This window comes from Juglans regia, chromosome 10, assembly GCF_001411555.2.
Source record: "Juglans regia cultivar Chandler chromosome 10, Walnut 2.0, whole genome shotgun sequence".
NCBI lineage: Eukaryota > Viridiplantae > Streptophyta > Magnoliopsida > Fagales > Juglandaceae > Juglans > Juglans regia.
The window spans coordinates 24,732,585-24,752,788 of NC_049910.1; the positions used below are offsets into that span (position 1 = coordinate 24,732,585).

Genomic DNA, 20,204 nt, shown 5'->3' on the forward strand with positions numbered 1-20,204 from the left:
CTAAAATTCTACCATTTTATAAATATAATGACCTAAAATTTTGTAAACTCCGTTTTCTAGATTTTTATTAGTAAGCATTTTATTTTTATGATGGGCAACCATCCCATGGCACATAGTCTTTAGGACTCGTTCATAGAATCTAAAATCTTTAGAGACCACCACAGCAAACCACAACCATAACTTCCTACTTAAATCTTAATTTGATTCTAGAAAATATCTAAACTGTAACACAATGCACGTGCACACAAATTCGGACTTACCGCTTAGAGCACTTGTATTAGCCTAGTCAAATGTAGGCAAGTGCTTAGTCAAATTTTCACTAAATTTTATTAAAATAGTCTATATTGGAATAGTTAAAACTAGTCTAAGATTCTACTTTTGAGCTACAATAAAATCATTCATTTCTTTAAATTTGACCAGTTATTGTTCATTTCCAAAATAATATTTTATTCTAAATTATTTTTCTTGGCTTCACAAAATTATAAATGTGAATGTTCGATAGAAGAAAGGTTGACAAAAATAGTATATGTGATTGTTAGGTTTGAGAAGGGTTAGCAATTCTGATTGTTAGATAACTAGGTTAAAAAAAATAGTTGGAAAATAATAATTTTAAGTAAAAATTAAATTATTAATTAATATATAGAATATATTTGTAAAATATAAAAATTTTTAAAAAAATATTATTAAAATATCTAATATTATATTATTATTTTAATTTTAAAATAAATAATTCAATGTGAATTAATTTCTTCAATAACTTTAATTTTACCAAATTTTAGACTTGAGCATTGCGCTCAAAGGTGGTTAAGAGGATTAGCATTGGTCTATGCATATGCATATGCAAAGTCATATTTGTATAATATGACCCTAAAATCCTCCACATTGACTTATACATATCCAAATATTTAGCTACCTATGAACAGTACTTATCCAAATTTAAATAACCACTATTCATTTTACAAATTATATTTTAATTATTATTTCTCTCTCCTCCCACTCTCTCTCTCAATCATTTCATTTTCTCTCTCCTTCAACAACACAACAAACCTTCACTTGCACATTCATTTTATTATTATAATATATTATATATATATTTTTCATTTTATTATATTTTTAATATAATATATAAAAAAATTATATTTTTTATTATTATATTTATATTATTAATGTCAAATATATGTAATGGCTGCTAATGGTAAAATACAAATAAAAAAATTGATTTTAACAAAAAATTAATAATAATATTTTATTATTATTTTATCTCAAACATATATAAATTAATGTAAAAATTTTATTTAAAAAAAAGTAAATATAAAATAAATAAATCAATACTAATTCTCTTAGCAAGCATTTTCCTTTTCGTCAAATTAAAAAACTCAAAAAAGTTCACGGCCTTTCAGTACCTCTGCACCACCGCGGGATGTCAGGAGCTGTACTGTCATGTTGCTCAGTTCCAACACTCGTCAGGTCTCTTCCCTCTACCTTAGGGCATTTCTCAACATAACGTGCACTTTAGCTAATTGACACCTAGTCCTGATTGTGAGCAGGAAACTCGTGGCTCGATCTAAAGAACAAGTATCTTTTTGTTCCTTTTGTTAAAGGAAGAAAATAAGTTGTAGCGGATAGAAACTATAAATAATTTCCTATATCCTAAAGTGTTGGGAAATCAACACAGTAAAAAGAATAAAATTAGCGGAAATAAAAAGAACACACATATACTCAGTGATATCAAGAATTTAATGTGATTCGATAACCGTCTATATTTACATAAAAAAAACTTCATTAATAAATAATAAAACATAATAAAATATTATAAAAAAAATAATCACACTCCATTCAATTCAACCGTCCTCTTTTTTCTTTTTCTCAAAATTCTCTCAAGTCTCTCTCTCTCTTCTTTTATTCTTAGGTGTATTTAAAGCTCTTGCAATAAATTTCAATTTATAAGCACCTCTATGTATGAAAGCATTTAATTTTACATTTAGAGAAAATATATATTGCAGCCCACTGTGTGCTGCAGCCGCAGCACACTCTAATGATTAAGAAAAAAAAAAAAAAAAAAGCCACAGCACGGGTGTGCTGCGGCTATGAGCTGATCCCCATAATAGCTCTTACATTTAATAGGTAACTGTAAATGCAGTTAACTACTATGCAGTTACCTGCTAAGCGTTAGACCGCTGAGCAGCCATTGTGCACTGCTCAGGCTCGGCATGGATTTCAACGTAAAGCTAACTATTTCCAATCACATTTTTCAAATACGTTTACTTGTATGAATCTATGATACTCAAATTATCCGTAGTTGATATACGTGAAAAATTAATTAGAGCAAAAAGTATATAAGAAATTGCATATTTCCTCTTTTAATTTTTTTTTTTTAATACATGGAAGGGAAATTTGATCCTTGTTTCTCGTGATAAATCAAAGTTGACAATGATAAACAAACCAAATAGAACACAACGAACATTCACCTTAATTATCACGTACAACACGATACTTATTATAATTTACTAAACACAACACGACCGACACGACATAGATCAACTTAATTAACCAGTTCCTCCAAGAATGGCTTTAAGCTTCTTAATCTGAGCAGTGTCGAGGAAAGTAGTTGCCGCTATCACTTCGGTGGGTAAGTCGCTTTGAAACAAAGCGTTGGGCACAAGCTGGAAACCTGGGTTTGCACTACTGAAGCTAACAAATAAAAGAACTGGAGAACGTCCGGCGTTAAGTGAGAAGTGCAGTAATCCTTGAGGGAAAACCATAATATCACCCTTCTCAAGAGTCTTGATGTAAACTTTATTGTCCGTGGAAATGAACCCAGCCAACATTTTTCCTTTCACAACATGAAGGACTTCTGAGCCTCCAGGATGTGTGTGTAATGGCACAACTCCCCCAACCTCCACGTCCGCACGAAGCATAGAAATCCCAAGGCCGTTTACACCAGGAAACTGTGCGGCAAATGCTGTGATCACCCCAGTTTTAATGAAGTTAGAGGTGTTGCCTGGAACGCGGAAGCCAGAGAAAATAAAATCATCCACCGTCACGTCTGCAGGCTTCTTGCAAGCATAGCCTGCAGGGCTTTCAGGAGCTGTGAAGTCAGCGACACAGAAGTCTTGCACAGCAGCATGGGAGGATGAAATTAGGAGGAGAGAAAAGATGATGAAGATAAGTACTGGAGATATCATCCTCACAAGTACTAATTTTGGTGTAACATTCATGGCATGGAATGATAACATTTATGTACTAGTTGGTCTTTGGGCCAACTGCATGCAACTACTTTGTTGCTAGCTGTTTGATGTAATATTTGGGACAAAGAAATCTTCAAAGAAGGGAGCTGGATCAAGTTGGAACTACCAGAAAGAAAAGTCCTCGGGGAAAAACTATGGATAGTCTTTCTTAATTTCCTACCCCAACTGCTGAGCGGAGGATGCTGCTCCCATCTTTCGAGAGATTGTTTAAACAGTAATATTTAATTGTGAAGTGGGTAAGTACAATCGTTTAAAAAAAAATAAAATTTAATATTAAAAAATTATTTTCTTTTTATATAAATTTAATATATATTCAATTTTTAAAATAAAGTTGGTACCGGCCGTCTGCCTCTCACAAATTCCTATCCGAATTATAATACCGACAGAAAATTTTAAAAAAGAAAGATATTAAAATGGATAGAGCGACTGAGGATTTCTACGAGAAGTGTTTTAAGAAAAATATTTCCATCGGTTATTATTTATTATCTTACGTTCTATTTCTTATAATAAAAACATCTAGATTAAAAATACTGATTGATACATAAATCATTTCATATTTTATTTTATATTTTTTTAATAATTTTTAAATGTATTTAAATATTTTAAGATAAAAAAAATTCACAAATTCATTTAAAATACTTTCTTAATAATTAAATAAAATAGTAATATGTAACTTTTCTCGTGGTGTGGATGCAGCATTTTCCTATTAAAATCGTTACTTTCAACAGTGAAGAGAATAGTTTATGCTAGTGGTGAAGGAGTGAAAATCAAGTTTCGCTAAGCAACATTTACTAGACCGATACGTTATATGCTCAGATATCAACATCTTGATGTGACATCGATTAATAGCAATCTACATAAATTTTTAATGTGTTAGGTGGCCATTAAAATGTTATGTAATCCAGTCGTATTTGGTTGCGCGGAGTTAAATTTGGATGGTGCTATGGGTGTGACAGTGATAGTGATGTGATGAACTCGCCCTCCCTTACGGTGTGGCGTGTTCACACTTGTGCTTTACCTAAAAATCCTCATTTTTAATTAATTACCCGTTTTGCCCTTTAACTTTTGGTTATTTACAATATTCCCTCAAGTTTTTATTATTTGCATTTGTCCCTTTACTTTATAAAATTTGTATTTGATCCCGTTTTCTTGCACATCATTCTCTTCCATTTTTTTTCTTATTCGTAACCATATTTTTAATTACAAATATTTTGAGTACCAAAATCCTATAGTGGCCGGCCATTTGCTTAAAAAAAAAAACATCTCTTTACACTAATCCAATCTTCATTCCACTTAAATTTAGTTCAATATCTTTTAGCTAAGATTAGCTTTAACTCAATTATATTAACTTAACCTAGCTTAGGGTTGAACAATAGCTCTAACCGAAAGCCTACATAAGTTATCTCAATTTTTTTGAACTCTTTGAAACTCTAAAATTTACTAATACAAAATTAGGATTAACCAACACAATTAAGTTTGAAAGAATCCACAATCTTCACCAATATACATACATGATTTATCAAACTAAAATCAACACCCCTAAGCCCATTCATAAACCAAAACTCAAATAATTCTACCTCTTGATTTCATTATCAAACTCAAGTACTCATAAACTCATTTTCATGAAGGATTAAGCATTCTAAACATCAAGCCTTGATTCATAGGCCATGTTGCTACATCGCACGATCACTACATGTCACACCGTCAAGCGGTGCTCCATGATTCCAAGCATCCCACAAAGCCACGCCTTGCCACTCTACTCCACTCTACCCAGCGAAAGGACGCTAGAGCCAGTAAGCCTTCATTTCTCTCTCCCTCAATTCTCTTTTCTCTATTGATTTCTCTACCTAGTGTCTTTGTTGTATCAATTATCATTTCAACAATAAATTCTCCCATAGTGATATCTATGCTACTTAGTATTGTCATAATATCAACAAATTTCATTATTTTAACTAAGGAAGAACTTGCAAAATTGATCAAACCTGGCAAGCAAATTTTCCATCTCCAAGGAAAATTACACTCTAGGTAGCTCTCCATTTGCCTCTCTCTCTCTCTCTCTTCCAACACAGTGTCAATTGCCACAATGTTTACATCATGCCATTGAGTACCACCCACACACCACTAGGTTGAGCCACTCTACAACGAACACATACAACCCCACTACATCAGCTAGTCGCAAGCCCTATTTGATGGAAACCGAGGTGGACCAAATCTTAAAGATCCCCTGCAAGTTTCAGATGAGACAATCACAAGATCGAGAGCTAAGAAGTGCAAGGAAGCAATGCAAGGATTGGTGCAATCCACTTAAGACAATGCTAGCAAGAGCCGAATATTCAAAATAGGCTTGAGAGAAGAAGATCTAGTGAACATCTACGTGATACAAGCTATGGAAGAGTGCAACATAAATTAGGGCCTATTATTATGTTTATGTCATTGAAGGCCTTGGACTTGTTTATTTAATTAAAGGGGCTTACTATATTAGTTATAGGAATTAGTCTAGAATAACTGGGTTTGAGGATACTTGGCCCACATATGTTTTATTTCTTATGAACTAGAATTTTGGAAAGGCCTTGTATTTTGGCCAAGGGCTTATTTGGAAAATTAATTTTTAGGAACTAGAGTTTAAAGAGTTACTGTAGCCATGGCACTATTCATCCAGGGGTATTTTTGAAAGAAATGACTTTATTTTGGTTAGCGTTTTAATTAGGTTTTGGTTTAAATACTATTGGTAGCCTCATTTTTTAAGAAGTTTATGAAATTTGATGAATTTATTCATTGTGAGTTGAGTTTACTCCTCTTGTATTTGATTGAACTTTTAAACTTATCAAAAGTAAATCACAACTTTTGTGGCATTCCTCCTTGTAATCTAGGTTTTTTAGACAAGTTCTTCAACGGGTCTAGATTTTAATATAATCTAGGTTCTTGAAATGAGTTCTCAACGGGTCTAAGTTCTCCATCCATTAACTTGATTTTGACTTTCTTGGATGAATTTTCAAATTGATTGTGGGTTCAAAGGATTCAATTCCCACGAGTTCATACCACTACCTTTGCACCACAATGGTTTGATAAGATGAGGCTCCTTCCTGCTCTGTCCCTACCTCTCCATTTGGTCCCCTCTCATGCTGTCTTTTTCTTCTTCTTTTTTGCAGTTGTTGCAGCTATGGATAGACGATATCTCATGTGTGCCATCGTGCTTCCTTGACACCACCACTCCAAGCTCAGTAAGATGCTCACTATTGATGCTTGTCTCTCTACTGTGTATATGACAAGAAATACAGGTTTTTTCCCTGAATGATTTTTGTGGCAAAAAGCAGACATTTTGTAAGAAAAACTCTATTCCCACAAAATTTCGTCGTGGGAATCTCATGGGATAAAACTCGCTAGAAAAAGTACTATATCCCATGAAAGGTTTAAGTCGTGGCGCCAATAAATGCATTTTCCCAGGACACATCTCAAAGCAAAATCCGAGTGGCTCGCCACAATTAGCACGTTTGACGTAGTCGATGATCGTGGAAAATGTTCAATTTCAATGGGTGCTTCTCATGGGATTAGTATTACCCACTAGATTATGTGGTGGGGAAAACACTTTCTCCCACCGGCTTGGTTCATCAGTAAACATATGACCAAACTTGTCCCCATCGAGGATTCCGTAGGAAATACCGTATTTTTCATGATTACATCCCATAGGTAATAATTTTTCATAGAACTGAAATAATTTTTCCCACAAACTAATTCATCCGATAATAATTAATTGCCATGAACTTATCCTGTAGGAAATTATTTGCTACATTTCCTACCTATTTATCTTTTTCCCACATACACTTCCGTGGGCATGACAGTTAATGTCCATGAATAAATCTTGTAGGAAATAATTTTGATGGTTGAGTTTAGCTATCATTTTTTACCTACAAACAATAGCTTGTGGGGAAAAAGTGTTTTTTTTTTTTTTTTTAACTATTATCGTGCGTAAACAATAGCCTAAATTTGTGACATTTCTCACAAATTGTTAGCCAATCAATACTTTTTCCATATTCTTATATCAATGCAATCAAGCTTTGCATTTTCACTGAAGATCACCTATATATACACGACAAAATCTATTTTGTAAACATTATTCTAGATAACAATAATCTATGCAAACACTCAAATTATGTAATCACCTAAGTATCAAATTCAATTTGTTATATAACATACTGCAATAAACACTCACAGGACTATAACATAATTATATACAAATATGTTATAACAAATTCCAATCAGGACCATTGTTCAATTAAGGCCATGGAAATACATGATTAATGTTTGTTGAGTGGGAATGACAAGAGGGTCATTAGTATGCATATATGATACTACAACTTGACTCCAAATTAAACACAGGTTCATTGAATTTGTGATGTACTTCAACTACTTTTGATCTGCCTAAATGACTATCAAATATCCTATTCATCCACACATGAGAGGGCTGATAGAGACCTGAAAATAAAACACAAAGATGTTAGCCCATGAAAGCAAGGTGTGCCTCAGCAGTAATAGGCATCCATACTGTTATTGTTGCTTAAAATATCTATGTCCACATATTTCATGGCATAAATCTCCAAGTTATACTATTGTTCATTTACAGCCACATAAAAACTCACGATGAGGAGGTCAAGATCCTCCAACAAACCTAAAATCAAATAACAGTATATGTTTGAAAGGTTTTAAAGCAATATTTAATACTGTGTGTCAACCGAATCTATATGGTGTTGAAGAAAAATTGTCTTTAAGGCCCTGAAAAGTGTTGGCTTGCTCAAGCCCTATATAAAATAATGGAGAATATCTTTGCACAGTAGATTCCACTACCAAAAACTATGGCTCAATATCAATATTCTAATTTGTAGCTTTTCAGACCATGTGTTTAAACAAGATAGTATACTATCAAGTCAAAGTTCTCATAAGTCCAACCATCACTCCAGTATTTTATAAGGCATAAATAATACTGGACCACAATGTGCACCTTAACAGATCCTTTAGATTTGATGCAAAACCAATTCTTAGCAAATGCTTGGCTATTTACACTTTATATATAATATGTGGCATCGGAGTTTAATGCATGAAATGCCAGTTACATAACCAACATCAATCTGTTTTATTAATTTGCAAAAGGTGTTGGTATACATCAACCATTACAACTTATTTATGTTATAAACAAACTATTTTTAAAATCACCTAGATGCATTACAGCCCAACTTTATGAATTATGAACCGCAAATGAGGAAATTTTAGCTCAAAGTAACATTGGGAATACTGGTAACTTACTCCTATCCAGTTATATTTTTCACTTCTATTGGTAGTTGTCAATTCTCTCCATCTAGTACGACACAATGTAGTTCCATCAAGCCGCTTTTATCCTTGTTGGAACCCTTGCGGAAAACAGCTACCTACATGCATCCTGGTGTATCCCTGCAATAAAAAAATCTGTAAGTTTGACCCAACTGGAATTACACGAATTATTGAGACTAAGGTTGATTTTTTGAAAATTTTGCATATTTTTGTGGTGAAACGAGAACTTGGAAAAAACAAAACCAATCTCGGTCGTTTATTTGCATTTTCATAAAATCTGTACGAAAAAGAGAAAATATGTTCTGACATGCATTATGTAGACATGAGCTAAATTTTGTCATGTGGTTTCTGAAATCTGAAAAAAGAGCTATATTGAGAATATGAAAAGTTGTGCATTTATTTAGAAAGATGTTCTGGCTTTTGTGTTCAGCGTGTGTAAACTGTCTGATTCTATTTTGGTACTCTGTATTGTTTTGATATAATATCTGAAAACCTTTGGCATAGTGTACTGGTTTTCGTATTTGACACTGTCTCTGCTTTGCTCTGCTCTGCTCTGTTATGCTCTGCTCTGTTTGGGTTGGTATCAACTTCTCTGTCTCTGAGTGCACCCACTTTGGAAACAAAGTGGTTTTGTTGTGGTCTTTCCTGTGTGCACACTCGGGGCTCCGAGAAGAATAAAGGAAAGATTTCACCTCTGTATTTGCCTGGTTTGGCCACCGGGGTTAATACAACCCTACCACGGGGGTGAAACATGGTCTCTGCTCTGTTTTGATCTAATTATGATACTCAGTTTATGTTATGCCAAAGTATTATGGGTTTTACGTGTCTTAAAACCATCGCTCTGTTACTTTTGAAAATATGTTCTGCTCTGCAAGATAACTCTGGAAAATGTTTTGTTCTGCATGCTATACTTTGTAAATACTCATGTTTGCACACTAGCATATGTCCTCTGCTTACTGGGTTGTTGATAACTCACCCCCTATCTTCATAATATTTTTCAGATGATGTGGAGAGTCCAACTGAGGACCTGGATTAGATTGGTGAGCATGTTTAAGCTGAGAGATGATGTTAGAAGAAGGAATTCTGATGTCTTAATGTCTTTTAGATTTAATCATATCTTGGGCTTGGGTTTAGTAAGACTTTTGAAGTTATTAGTTTGGTTTGTTATGACTACCGGGAGATTTTGAACTCCTTAGTTTATTTTGCTGTAGTAATGACTTTGTAGAGTTTCAATGTGGTTATTTAGAGTACATGAGATTGAGTTTTGCTAATAAAGTTTTAGAGTTTTATTTTAGTTGTGTTGGGAAACATGTTCTTAAGTGACAGGTAGTAATTCTCCGGGCCAACCGGGTTTGGGGCGTTACATGTGATCATGCCTCCTAAGCCAAACACTATTCCATCCAACCATCTATTTTAGTGTCAAATCAAATAGGATTTCAACCTTTGTGAAGACTTTTGTGGACTCGTAATGTTGTAAGCTGTGTGGTGAGTAGAAACGAAGATCGGCAAGTGCCAATGGCGATATGGTAAGTGGTAACAGAGAGGGTCTTGATGAGAAGAGTCGAACTTGAAATAAAATATAGGGGACATATCAAATTTGATCTTAAATAAGAAAGATTTTTTATATTTGAATATTTATTTATTTATTTATTATTTTTTTCGAAGGTCAAACAATAATAATTACTAATTTGATTGACATGGTACGTGTACGAGTATGTGCCACGCAAGCATGTGGAAGAGTACTCCCCGTTAAACTTTGCATGAAAATATTATTGAAATCAAATCCTCACTGCATGGGCACTTGTTACACAAACATGTACACTTGCCGATCACTGTAATAGAGTTTGATGATTATAAGTTCGTATTCAATTATTCTTATAATTATTTGGTGATGACTTGGAATAGTTATCCCATGCATCTGGAATAGACAAACCAAACAGATCCCATTTATTCTCCTTATAAATGGCATTAATTTGCCTTCAACGGAAGTACTGTTACTTTATCAGTCAGAAAGTTCTGATCATCAAAGCATGAATAGAATTAAAGTCATTGACAGAAATAAAACAAAACAAAAACAACTCACATGCACGACTCTTTTTATTAGAACACTACGTACGTACGAAGATACGGCGCTCGCTGCATGCTGGCTGATCAAAGAGTATCCTATATATAATTCTTATGTCGACAGAGATCTTAACCAGTGCCACCAAGAATTGCTTTAAGCTTCTTAATCTCAGCAGTATCAAGGGAGGTAGTTGCCGCTATCACGGCAGTGGGTAAGTCATTTTGAAACAGAGCGAGGGGCAGAAGCTGGACACCTGGGGTCGCACTGCTAAAGCTAACAAATACAGTAGCTGGAGAAGGTCCGGTATTCACTTGGAAGTGCAGTAATCCTTGAGGGAAAACCATAATATCCCCCTTCTTCAGAGTCTTTGTATAAACTTTATTACTTGTTGAGGAAATGAACCCTGCAAATATCGTTCCTTCCGCAACAAGTACGACTTCTGAACCTCCAGGATGTGAGTGTAATGGGACAGCTCCTCCAACCTCAAAGTCCGCACGAGCTAAAGAAATTCCAAGGCCGTTTATACCAGGAAACTGTGGGGCAAAGGCCGGGATCACCCCAGCTTTGTTACTATTAGAGGTGTTGGCCCGAACGCCTAGGCCAGTGAAAACAAAATCATCCGCCTTCACAATTGCAGGATTCTTGCAAGCGTAGCCTACAGGGCTTTCAGGAGCTGTGAGGTCACCTACACAGAAGTCTTGCAAAGCATGGGAGGACGAGAGAATGAGGGAAAATATGAAAATAACTGGAGATATCATCCTCGCCTCGTTTAGGTGTATGTTTTAGGTTGTAGGGTGGTGGTTTCTATATAATTTGATCGATGGTGATCTAGTACCATTTTTCTATTTATATAGAACTTGGTCCCTTTCTAGTGGCCAGGTTTTCCACATGCATGCATCGCGTGCAACTTCAAAGAGAAACATCGAATGTGATCGATGCACGTCGATCGTGCCGGATGTGATATTTTCTACAGTAAGAACAAGAAGTGTCATTTTGCTTGGAAGGCAGGAAAGGCGAAAAGGGTCATCGGATGAAGTAAATTAATGTGGTGAAAACATAGTGACAGGCCTTGAAATATTGAGAAGTCAGGGTATGGCGGGCTTCGTGTTTGTTGGTGCAAGCATTGTGATTATATTGAGAAGTAACTTTGTAAATAAATAACATTACTTTGATAAGCAACTTAGATAAACTCGATTAAGAAAACAAAATTATCATTAAATATTCTTAAACTATACAAGTCGTATAAAATTCAGTTAAACTCATATAAATTATAATCTCCTATATATAATATTGAGTAAGATCAATGTATTTATTATCTTTAACTTTCTAATGAGAATATCTTAAGTACTTACAACTATAAGAGGAAATTATGTTCCTAATACTATATATGCATGTACATTGCTTGAATCCTTAAAAATACAATCAATATTGATATATGAATATATAAATTACCTAAAGATATTTACAAAAACTCAAAATTTTATTTGTCATAATTTGTGTATATAATGTTATGAGATACAATATAAGTAATTTATTTTTCAAAATTAAGTAACATATGAATTATAAGCTCAAATTCACTCAAATAATAAACGAAATGTTTGAGAACATAAAATGTAACTTAACTTAGGGCCTGTTTATATAATGAGATGATATGAGATTATTTTAGATAAAAGTTGAAAGTTGAATATATTGTTAGAATATTATTTTTTAATATTATTATTATTTTTAGATTTGAAAAAATTAAATTGTTTATTATATTTTGTGTAGAAATTTGAAAAAGTTGTAATGATGAGATGAGATGAGATGAAGTTGTTTCTATATCTAAACTGGACCTTAGTAATAAGTTGGCCTCTTCGAAAAATTAAACAAAAATAAGACTTGATCATGATCAACAACTCAATCAAATTCAGCAAGTTAATTTACACTCCTACATATTCAGATCAAGGGTTGGAAGGTGGCGTGGTTGGTAGGGTTTGTAGGTTGGGGTGTTGGTGTCGGTACGTACCGATCTGTACACAGACATATATATATATATATAGAGATATATATATATATATATATATATATATATATAGAGATATATATTAAGAGATAAGATGTAAGGTCTATTCTTTTTTGGTATGAAGAAAAGAGAATTTGCAATTTTGCGGTAAGTCTAAGTAAGCTTTAATTCGGTTGAGCAAGGTACATCTTCAACTAACCAATCTAGCTTGCAAACAAGTACTAGTCTAATATTATATAATTAGGAAGATAAATGATACTTGCAGTCGTGAGTGTGTAAGCGTCGTGCAGTCGCTTTGAAAAAAGTGAATAAATATGAGACCTACATAAAAAGAAATTAATTTTTTAATAGTAGACCCCACTATTTTTTAAAGCGACTGCACGGTATTTACGCATTCTACGATTGTATGTAGTATTACTCAATTAGGAATGATATAGCCTGCAATTAATATCCAACGTGACAATACTACTGATGGTGCTTGTTTTGACCAGGCCAGCAATAGGACTCTAAAAGTCAAATTAAGGTGAAAATGTCATATATGGGGCAGGTTACTTTGGATTTGGACTTGTTAAAATAGGCCTAACCCCGACTAAATTCAAGCAATGCTAGCTCTATTTATTTGTAATTCAAATTGGATATCGTTTGCCTGATAAGTTATAGAAGTCTCTCTGCTTTTTTGTCTTTTTTCCTTTTTTCTTGTTGGGTCTATTATACGCGTGCACCATATGATATTTTTTTATGAAAAAATGATCTCTTAGCAATACTAATGAAGCTCTGCTCATGAGCCACGCATGAGGCTATGTTTGGACCAACTCATTATTAACATGAATACTAATAATATTACAGGATGGGGTCACACTTAATACTTGTCATTTAACATTGTTTGGCCGAGAATTTGGAGGATCAAGGATTTGGCCGGGATCAATAGAGAATTGGCCGGGTCCACTGAAGCATTTGGGGATCATCAAGCATTCAGGGAGAAGGTGGAATATATATGATCAGATCCCGGAATTAAAGGGAACAATCCACGGCTTTCGACTCATCTCTTTACTATTAACTACTATTCACAAATTTCAACTCACAAAACTCACTACTATTGACAAACTATCTCAACTCATCTCTTAATCCAATTAAAGCTCACACACGTTTGAGCATTGAGCATTCAGGGAGAAGGTGGATTTTGATCATTTTGCAACATATTTCCTCATCCTCATGATCCCACACAATTCTAGGCACTCTTGAAGAGTTGATTTTTTTTTTTTTGAAAAACAAAAATACCAATTTTGATAATGCTAATTTCTTGTGCTTGGTACTTGATGACAATCAAATACTTCCATCAAGAATCATAACTACTTCTGTTAGAGGTAGCGATTCTTATATTGGTTACACGTTCATTGCAAACACGAAAGACCTCGTTGTGCCAGAGTCAAATAAGGCACATGTCGTAAATTCGTGTAACGTGATATTACCTAAAGCATAATCATCAATTACCGTACACCCCACCTAAAAAGCTCTTTAGGCTTTGACCTTAGTAACCTTAATCCTAATTAATTAGGAGTTGGGCTATTTGAGAATTAGAGCAATTTTTGATGCTCAAGTTGGCAAAATGGTCGTATACTTTGGGTTTAGTAGAATTATTAGAAGATTCTAGTGCTAGTGCAATATTGATTTTGAAGAAAAGTTATTTTTTTGAAGTTTGATTGGTTTAGTAATATTATTTTGAATATTTGTTATTGTTTTATTAATTTTGAGGATAAGAAGCCAAGAGGCCTATAAGGGAATGACACATGGAATATTGGTGGGTTGCCACATTAATGAGCTAAGTAATTTAGGTTAAATATTTGATGAAATTGGAAAAGGCCCAAAGAGTGGTTTACTAAGGGTCCAAGCTTTTTGAGTATAAAGGCTTAGGAGAGATAATATGACTTTAGGTCCTACTTGACAAACATAAGCCTTTAGGCCCTACTTGACAGACATAAGAGCATTGACAATAGCCTAGCCATTGCCAAGTTCAAATTTTGGCTAGAATTTTAAGTTTTAGCTATAACATTAATTTTTGGCTAGGTGAATCCACATTAGACTAGTAATCTTAAAGTCAAAATAATAATATAATATTTTATAAATTTTTTATTTTATAAATACACTTCATATATTAATTAATAATTGAATTTTTACTTAAAATTATTATTTCCCAACTATTTTCTTCCTCGACCTAATTATCCAACAAACACATATAAACCAAACTTTCTTTCAGCTTAAAATATAAATAAAAACAATGACCCCAATTCTCAAACTTACTTGGAAATATATAAATAAAGAAATAAGGAGAAAATGAAAATATCCAAAAAGAACATAGAAGAAGAATGCATAGAAGTGGAAAACATTTCCTGCGAGGGAGAGAAGAGTGAGGGAAAGAGAGAGGGATGGTTTGTGGAAAACATTAAAATAATTGTTTGGTTTGTGAACAGTAACTCTCCAAATATACTAGCCCCCTTAATTTACTGTAGCTCACATCTTGAGCTTTAATAGTTTGGCTAGCTCAATGTAGATGATTTTTCTAATACCTAGCCAATTTATGAAGATACATTGGCATTTGACTAGTCCAATGCCAATGCTCTAAGACTTTAGGACCCTAATGCACTAAGGATGTGATAGGCCAAGGATAAGATGTTAAAAAACCTTAGACCCAACTTAGGAGATATAAAATTTAAAGCATTTGTTGGAAGACACTAGAAAATAGGCTTAATGTAAAGGACCTAAAGCCATTGGGCCTAATGTAGTAATAATGAAGGCCTTAGCCCCACTTGGAAGAGATAAGATTTTAGGCCTCACTTATTGGACACAAGATATTAGGCCCAACTTAGTAAGTATAAGGCCATTGGGACTAACTTAGTAGGATTCAAGACTTTGGCCCAATTGAGGAAAGACCCAAAGACTAGAACCCAACCTAGTAGGCCTTTGAATCCATGGATAGGCCCCACAAATCTGGACATAAGGTCTATATAATAATCCACTCTAAAGCTTACATCCAAGACTTGCACTTTTGGCTCAACCATAGCCCAACCATTGAAGCCCAACGCCTTGTCTTTTGTTTCATTTTTCCAATTGAAGCCCACATACACCGTACTATTGGTTTTCCTTAAGCCCAAGATGTGCCACATGCCCCTAAGGTTCCCACTTGACCATAATAAAGCTTCTAACTTGAATTGAGGGCATTAATCAACTTACACATGATTAGTAACCTCTAAATCATGTTTTAAAATTAATTTTTCTTCAAATTATTTTCTACATTTTCTTATCTGAAATTTATTGATTTGAACTTATCTTAGATTAATTTAGAAGTTTAGAAGTGACCCAACACATGTCAATAGAAGCAAAGCCATGTCAATACACAAGTCACCACCAATTGTCACCTAGGTGCACCTTCATGTGTAGTGCACCAAATCAACCCCTAGCCCACACCTTTTACACTATTTTCTAAAGGAAAATTTAATCATTTACGCCCCCCCCGCTAACCCTCCTAATTCATTTCTAGTATTGGACAAATTGGCTCCAAGAAACCCAACCAATTCCATTACAAGCCTAGTTGAAACGAAACCGAGCGGCCTTGGGTTTTCAATTGAATTTTCTATTCTTGGTTGAGCCACTCCCCATGCCACCACCTAGGTCCCTTGACCACCTGAAAAAGCCACTCAATGGTCGAAATAATGCCCCAAATTCAGACCAAGAGAAGAGACAAGAATAAAATCAAAATCTGGACAGTTTTTATTCAAAATCATTGGCCTCCCTTGTGTTTTTCTCTTTTGATTTTTTTGGTTTTATTTTCTGCACCGATGTAGCCCCTCACACCAATAAACTCAGTCTTACACCTGACCATGAAGAAATCATGAAAATATAGGCACTATTCAGCTGACCAAGCATGACACAAAGCTGAAAACTTCACTCATCACTCCACCTCCCACCACCAATCCAAAGCCTCATCTTCATCCAAGGCCAATGTCCCCCCCCCCCCTCTCTTGAAGCCTATAAATACCTCACTCACTTCCTCATTTCTCCACACCTATCCTCCAAGCCTTCTCTTGAGTCTTGAGAGCATTTCTCCCCTTAGTGAGCAATAAAGTGAAACCGAGTGAAGTTCTTGAGAGTTCTTGAGTGAAGTTGTTTTGGGAACTTTAAGGGCCACGATTTTTGTAAGTAATCTTGCCCTATCTTTTGTTAAGTGTTAGGCTTTAATTTATGGCATGGGAATGAGGTTTTGATTGATTTTAATTAAGGTTTAGCATTCTATAATGTCAAACGGGGTCAGATTTGATGTTTTGATTAAATAAATTACTTTAGGTCAAATTTTTAGTCATGGCACGGCTTGATATGATTTTATATGATTTACTAATGTCTTGGGATAAATTTTGAAAGTTTAATTTCGATAAGCTTTAATTCTATCATGCATTGATCATCTAACATGCATAAGTTTTGATTAGTTTATGTTTAACTTATAGAAGTTTTTATTATTTTACCTAAGCTTGAAAAATGTGCATTTCGAAAAGCTTTGTGATTGGGACAAGAACAAAAATGCATGATTTAACCAAGTTTTGAAACATCATTGGGTAAGGAAAGCTAGAAACGTCATGCATATGCTTAATGGATGGTTTAGTGAGAATTAAGGTCTTGAAGCCATGTTTAAGTGTTGAGATGAACTTATACGACCTTGATGCCTAAGGTTATAATTACTATTGGCACTTGATGAATTTGAGCACACATGCATCCATAGAGATAGAATAGTTGAAATCACTTCTAGGCCTTAGTGAAATGCATGCCACTGGTTGAGTGTGATTAGTATAGTTGCACTTTGATTCTTAAAATTCTAAGGTCATATACGGTTGGAGAACATAGAAAATATGAGATTTGTGAAGTTTGGTAAATTTTGGGACCCAATTGCAAATAGTAAAAATTTAGGGCCTTAGTGAAAGTTTGCTAAGTATAGAGGCAGATTTGGAAATATCAGTTTTTGAACCCTTTCGATTATGAACATCTTCCTTACATATACAATTCCTAACCTAGAACAACTCTTATTACAAGCACACCAATTTTCTAAATACCTAGTATGTAACGCCCCGTTCCCAGAGGTCCGGAGAGTTGGCCCGTGTAATCTAAAATCATTTCACATAACGTATTTATCTTCATAAAATATAAACTTATTTATTCAAAACCAAAAATCAATCAAGACACCAAATAAATACCTCAATGAAATAAATTAAAAACTCCACAAAGACTCGAAATTATCCTTAACTCAACACATCAAAATATTTGAAAATAATCAATTTACTAACTATCACTCTCAAATAAGTACTTGTACCCTCAGACACTTATTCATCTACGATCATCACACCTTGTTAAAATTTCATACTCTTGTTCACCAGCTGAACCATCAAAATTATCTGAAAAATGCTTGGAGATAAGGGGTGAGTTATCAACAACTCAGTAAGCAGAGAACATATACTAGTGTGTAAACATGATCATTTACAAAATTCAGAATGTAGAACAAAATCTTTATTTTCAGAATGCAGAATTAGAAACATTTGCTTTTAGAATGTAAAATCAAAACATGTTACCAAAAATATCGGAATAAAACTTTCAAAAACATTATTATTCAAAATCCTTTGGCATATCAAAATCTGAGACCTCATCTTCATTAATCAGAACATTACATCGGAATATATACCAAGTTTAACCCCATGGTAGGGTTATAAATTACCATTATAACTCGTGGAAGGGCCGTATCCACTATTATAACTCATGGTTGGGCCGCATACCATGTTTAACCCCTGTGGTATAGTTAAAAACCACAATTATAACTCGTGGAATGGCTGTATCCAGTATTATAACACGTGGTTGGGTCGTATCCACTATTATTACCTGTGATTGGGCCGTATGCCACTATTATTACTTGTGGCTGGGCCATATCTATTATTATCACCCGTGGTTAGGTCGTATACCATGTTTAACCCTCGTGGTAGTGTTATAAACCACAATTATAACCCGTGGAAAGGTTGTATCCACTATTATAACCCGTAGTTGGGCCTTATCAGAACATAACAGAACCATCAGAATCAGACTTTAATCAGAATACATAATCAGAATCTCATGCCAAGGTTTTCAGATGTCACATCATATCAAAAACCAAATACTGAACAGTTTCAGATAATTCCACATGTTCAAAATAAACAGAACCAAAACATCTTCATTTATTCACATCAAAACTTTTAGATCTCATGCATCAAAATATCTTTATTTCATCAAGATAAAACTTTAAAAAAGAAAGACTCATATTCGCTCTTTTTCAGATTAGAAATAGAATGCACAAAAACTAACTCAAGTCTATACCAGTCATGACAAAAAATACTCTTATCTTTCTTACGGATCTCATGAGTAATGCAGATCAAATAACTGAGGTTATTTTCACATTTCTTTTCCTAACATAACATGCATATTTTTCAAAAATCAACCTTAGCTTATTTTATTCTTATGCAAAGTCTACCATAGGAACCCCACTTACCTGAACTTTTTATCTTTTCAAAATTTACCCACAACAATGCGAAGGAAAAATCAATCATCACCTATAGAAAAGACATGTAACTTGAATAAATCTCCAATTGAAAATTACATTGTAATAACACCTGAAAATACTTAATTTAATTCCTCGTAAAATTCTTTTAACCCTAAAATATCATCATTTTCTAAAATCATCAATATCCACAAAAAGGTCACTAGAATGGTTTCTAAAACATGTAGCCCGACCCAAACTAATTTTAATACCCAAGTCCCAATTAAAGCTAATCTTAGCCCACAAAGGGAAAACAACCCACGTAAGTGATCAATTTTAAAACATAAAGTCTAAAATAGACATTTAAGGGTAAAAACATAAATACTCAAAAATTTGAGGATTTACGAAAGCTTTCCAATGCAAGGCTTTAAGGAAATTTGTGTAAAACCAATAAAAAGGTATGCTTTTTGGGAAAGGCAAAAACATAATAAATAAAAGGATCTTCTTGTCTTTACCAACCATCAGGAAAGTGACAATAGCTTCAGACTTGACAAAAGCTGCCTAAGGACAAGACCATAAATTACAAGCACAACCTAAAACTGCAGGCATCTCATCGCAGAACACATAAATCTAAAAATCATAGAGTTGTGCAACTGCGCTTACAGTGATGAAAAAGGAGATTTGCGGCAACTTACCCAACGAGCACAGAAAATGAGTACATCGTGCGGGATGGAGGTCACTGTGAGCCTGCTGTGGTTGTGCAAAAATAGAGGTGGTACCAAACGGCTGAGCAGGTTGGGGCCGTGACTGATTAGGTGGTGGGCTTGCATTGCTTACGGTGGGGGAGAATGAGGGGTGGGTGCTTTGTTTCAGAAAACAAAATAGGGGATTCACATGGCTTGAGTTGGGTGGTTTGGCTGGGTCACATAATGGCTGAGCAAAGGGGCTACGGGGTGTGTGAGTGGGGTGTTGGACTTGCGGAGGTGATCACCATGGCTTGCAGAGGTGTGGTAGACTAACCTTTGG

The 20,204-nt window shown here is 34.4% G+C and overlaps 2 protein-coding genes across 2 annotated transcripts; both read right to left on the reverse strand.

Moving 5' to 3' along the window:
- Nucleotides 1-2,333: 2,333 nt before the first annotated feature.
- LOC108979349 (auxin-binding protein ABP19a-like) lies at nt 2,334-3,424 on the reverse strand. Its single transcript, XM_018950008.2, has one exon. The coding sequence runs from the start codon at nt 3,234-3,236 to the stop codon at nt 2,547-2,549; it is 690 nt and encodes a 229-aa protein (XP_018805553.1). The 5' UTR covers nt 3,237-3,424; the 3' UTR covers nt 2,334-2,546.
- Nucleotides 3,425-10,410: 6,986 nt separating this feature from the next.
- On the reverse strand, nt 10,411-11,448 carry LOC108979351 (auxin-binding protein ABP20-like). The gene has a single exon (XM_035694490.1). The coding sequence runs from the start codon at nt 11,391-11,393 to the stop codon at nt 10,764-10,766; it is 630 nt and encodes a 209-aa protein (XP_035550383.1). The 5' UTR covers nt 11,394-11,448; the 3' UTR covers nt 10,411-10,763.
- Between the last annotated feature and the right edge of the window lie 8,756 nt (nt 11,449-20,204).

Coding starts and splice junctions, on each gene's coding strand:
- LOC108979349 (XM_018950008.2), bottom strand. CDS start 3,236: ATGTTATCATTCCATGCCATGAATGTTACACCAAAATTAGTACTTGTG.
- LOC108979351 (XM_035694490.1), bottom strand. CDS start 11,393: ATGATATCTCCAGTTATTTTCATATTTTCCCTCATTCTCTCGTCCTCC.